General features: G+C 40.9%; 1 protein-coding gene across 1 annotated transcript; it reads right to left on the bottom strand.

Annotated features, from left to right (window-relative positions):
- Positions 1–1338: 1338 nt before the first annotated feature.
- Positions 1339–1809, bottom strand: LOC113934783 (60S ribosomal protein L32-like). The gene has a single exon (XM_035723780.1). It carries the CDS (start codon positions 1779–1781, stop codon positions 1374–1376), a length of 408 nt encoding a protein of 135 aa, XP_035579673.1. The 5' UTR covers positions 1782–1809; the 3' UTR covers positions 1339–1373.
- Positions 1810–4109: the final 2300 nt, after the last annotated feature.

The raw sequence follows: 4109 nt of genomic DNA, 5'->3' as shown, positions 1-4109 counted from the left end.
TCTAAGTAAGATGAATTACAAATTTAAATTATTAGCATGAATTTTACAATTCTTTTTATTGTGCAATACCAGTTTGAAATGCAAATTTAAGAGCATTGAACTTGTACGTAGAATCATTGAATTTACACAATTCCTATCTCATAGCTCATTTTGCATATGGATTTTGTTCTTACTAGAACAGTGAATCACTGCAGAGAACGGTTGTTTTCAGTTCATCTATTGATCTGTGCACAACCTACCAACATTTTGTACCTTAGGTTATTGATGAGTAAGGAAGGACTGACTGACATCCTTTTTATCGTAAGCAGTTAGCTAACTCAGGGATGTAACCCAAGTAGGAAAGGATATGATATCAGGTAGTTCACATTTCTTAAAGTGCCATTGCCTTCTTTCTGCATTCCAAGCAAATTCTGGTTCAAACAGAAAGCCTGGCCTTTGTGGCTGTCAGAGCCTCTGCCTACTCAGACATGGATGTAACAAGCTTACCATGTACTTGCTTTGAATCTCAGTAAATCCCCACTCATTGTAGGTCCAGAGGAATTCTGTGCTCATGAGGCATCCTGAACATTGACGTGAGTGGAGTGGCAGAGAGTGGTAGCATTCATGCACGCAGCCATATTGCTAATATCTCCTCTGCTCATGCTCCATTATCACTCCACTTATCAAACACAAGCGCGGATTAAAAATGAAGCCCAGACAGGTTGTACAGCCAGGAAGCCAGGCTTATAAGACAATGAGGAAGATGAGAGGTCATGGGAGTTCTCTCTGGCTTACCTGTTCTTTTATATGGCCTCCTGGAAAGCTTCTGTGGATTGAAGCTTCATTAGGAGAATGCTCCTCTGTGTGTCTTCCCCTCCCTATCTTAGAAACAGACCCCTGCCCTTCTCTCTCTTTCTTCAGACCTCCACATAGGACAGTCTTGATGCTCTTCAGTGACTCTGCCTCTCTTCCTGGGGAATTCTGAGAGAACTGTGTCCCGCTCTTTGTCAGGACTTATGGAATCTCTTATCTGTTCATTCAAACAACAGAGTGGGAGTTGTTGGGAGGTGGACCAACACACGTCCTGTAGGCGAGGATGAAGATAATAGATGCTCCAAGTTGAACTCAGTTTCCCCATCATAGCTGCAGGTGATTTTCCTACCAGGTCACCCAGGAAAGTTTAGCACATCAACATGGCAAGCTTTTCATTATTTTCTGAGACAACATTGTCTGTAGTCGTATTAAGGAAATGCACTTCTATTTAATGGTTTTGAACTTAACACCTTTTGAATAATAAACCCTCCTATTATTTTGTTAAGAAGTATTAGACATTTCTTTTTTTTTTTAGGTTTTATGGTTTTATTAACACAAATATGATGTGCACAACAAGCTGTCTATTCATTTTCTTTGCTGCGCAGCCTGGCGTTGGGATTGGTGACTCTGATTGCCAGCTGGGCTGCTCTTTCCACAATAGCTTTGCGGTTCTTGGAGGAGACATTGTGAGCAATCTCTGCACAGTAAGATTTGTTGCACATCAGCAGCACTTCAAGCTCCTTAACGTTGTGGACTAGGAACTTCTGGAAGCCACTGGGCAACATGTGCTTTGTTTTCTTGTTGCTCCCGTAACCAATGTTGGGCATCAAAATCTGGCCCTTGAATCTTCTGCGCACCCTATTGTCAATGCCTCTGGGTTTCCGCCAGTTGTGCTTAATTTTGACACAGTGGTCTGACTGGTGCCGGATGAACTTCTTGGTCCTCTTTTTAACGATCTTGGGCTTCACCAGAGGTCTGAGGGCAGCCATGATGCCCAGTAACAGATGGCTGCCACCTCCACAGGCAGCGCCGAAGAAGAGAACTAGACATTCCTTGACACTGGATTGCTTGACTAGAAAAAACCACAGCGGCTGCAAATGGCCCTCTTGCAATGAAAAGACAGAGCTGATGCTGGGTCCTTCCTTCTTTAGACTTTAGGTCTTCCTTCACCTCTGGCTACATGACCCTGGACAGCAAGCACATTTCCCTTCTGATTAGGCATCTGAGAGTCGGCAAATTCATGCTGCCATTCTCTGGTAATAGCTTAATGAATCCCACTTCTAGATTTAGCATCTTAATAGGAGACATTTCTAAGTACAAGAAGAGGAGGGAGGAGAGAGAGGTGGAGGAGGAAAATTGGTTCTAATACCCAGAATTCTGTATGTATCAGTGCAAAGGCAACAGGTTACTCTGCTAGTTCTGAAGTTTGTGTACCTGGGGGAACAGTTAACCTTATGAAAAGGAAAGGAAATGGAAGGAAATGGAAATGAAATGGAAGGAAAATTGAAAGGAGGGTGGCATAATCCAGGGTAATAGTGGGGGCTTTGCCAAACTCCTCTGACAAACACTTGACTAGTTCACTATTGTGTTTCCTTGACACAGAAAAAGTTTCACAACTATTTTGGCTCAGTAGAATAAGAGAAAGAAGCTTGGATGCGGTCCATATCCTAGCACCATACTAACAATGATGCAGTGGTCATGAGGTTGGGAAGGTCAAAAATTGGGGATAAACCATAGATCCCTTCCTTCAGATTGTTTTAAATGTTAAAGATAAAATCCACAAGTAGAATTAAAGAAGGTTAGAATAAGATACCAGAAGAACGCTGACATTTCAGTTGAACCCTTAAATAACATCTTTCAGTGAACCCTCGTCACCTATAGGGAAGAACATCTCTCAACACCGTCTGGTTCCTGTCCAGCCTTCTCTTTTCCCACTCCCTACTTCACACTTTTTTCTCTGATTCCATGAATTGCTTATAACTTCCCCTTGGTACTCAGCTGGGTCCTCACTTTATGCCTTTCATCACACTGTCTTCTGTCTCTGAGTGTCCTCACCTCCTCTCCCACCTGCCTCTACCTGGCTGATGCCCACCCATCCTTCAGTATGGAGCACAAATATCATGTCCAAGAAAACTTGTCCATTCATTTCTAGATTTAAGGCAACTTAGGTTATCTCTTCTAGGTGATTCCAAAATACCCCATTCTCATCTCCATCACTGTATTAAAGCCCTTCTAAAAATTCCTTTGTGCTAGAAGTATATATAGTCTGTATCCTACTTTCCTACGAACTCCTTGAAAGCCAGGACCAAGTCCTTTTTCCTTTTTCTTTTTAAATTCCCAACACCATGGTCAGCAGTCAAATACTGAATGAATGAATGAATGATTCATGGACTCTGATGACCCAAGGAGGAAATTGTGATTCAGAGATGCAAAATGGCTTTCCTAAGACTTTTCCCCACAAATAACAGCTTAGAAGTCCCTAATAAGAAGAAAATGGTAATTAATGTAGTTAAAAAATGAAAGGCAGAGAAAAAATACTAAGACAGAAATCATTAAGGCATATAGGTATGTTTTCACTTTAAGAAAATTAAGAAGGGGTTTGCTGAATTTAGATGCCACTCTGCTCTTCAAGGATAAAATGATGACTTTATCCTACTTGGTGCTAGATTTGCACTTAGTAAATTTATTCTAAGATTAAAGACATAAACAAGCTCATTAAAGAGTGTCAAAAACTTGTCAAACATCAAATGGCTGTTATATAACAACATCCTGAAGTCTGGATTATTACATACAGATTTCATCTTCATTTTTAAAAATCCCATGTTCTAAAAATTAAGGGAAAAAAATCACCACTTAGGTTTTTCCAAACTGCACATATTTTGAAAGTGTTTAGAGCCACCTGGGAATTCTAAAACCTGGTGGGGATAAGATATATAACAATATTGTTATTCCCGCTCAGAATTACTATTGTCATTTCAGCAAAGGGGAAAAGCAGATGGGAAAAGGTTTGGATTCTTTCCCTTCCTAACTGTTTAAAAGCCAAGTTTTGTAAGAAAAACTAATTTTCTGAAAATAAAATAATACCCTGCTTCATCCAACCTCCAGTGTTTAATAATTACTCCTTGTTGATTACCTACCCAACACTGATTCTCCTGCCAAGAATTCCCCAGTTTTTATCCATTCATCCACAGCTCCCTTACCTGAAGCCCATGCATTTCAGAAAGGATCCCACTCCCTTGTTAATGATTAGCTCAGGAAAGCTGGGGGGTGGGGGCTGAAACTCAGTAACTGGCCAGTGAAGTCAAGGGGAACTTGCT

Source organism: Zalophus californianus, chromosome 13 (assembly GCF_009762305.2).
Source record: "Zalophus californianus isolate mZalCal1 chromosome 13, mZalCal1.pri.v2, whole genome shotgun sequence".
Classification (NCBI taxonomy): domain Eukaryota; kingdom Metazoa; phylum Chordata; class Mammalia; order Carnivora; family Otariidae; genus Zalophus; species Zalophus californianus.
Note: the sequence above shows the minus strand (reverse complement) of the source record. Positions and strands in the feature narration are given on the sequence as shown.

Coding starts and splice junctions, on each gene's coding strand:
- LOC113934783 (XM_035723780.1), bottom strand. CDS start 1,781: ATGGCTGCCCTCAGACCTCTGGTGAAGCCCAAGATCGTTAAAAAGAGG.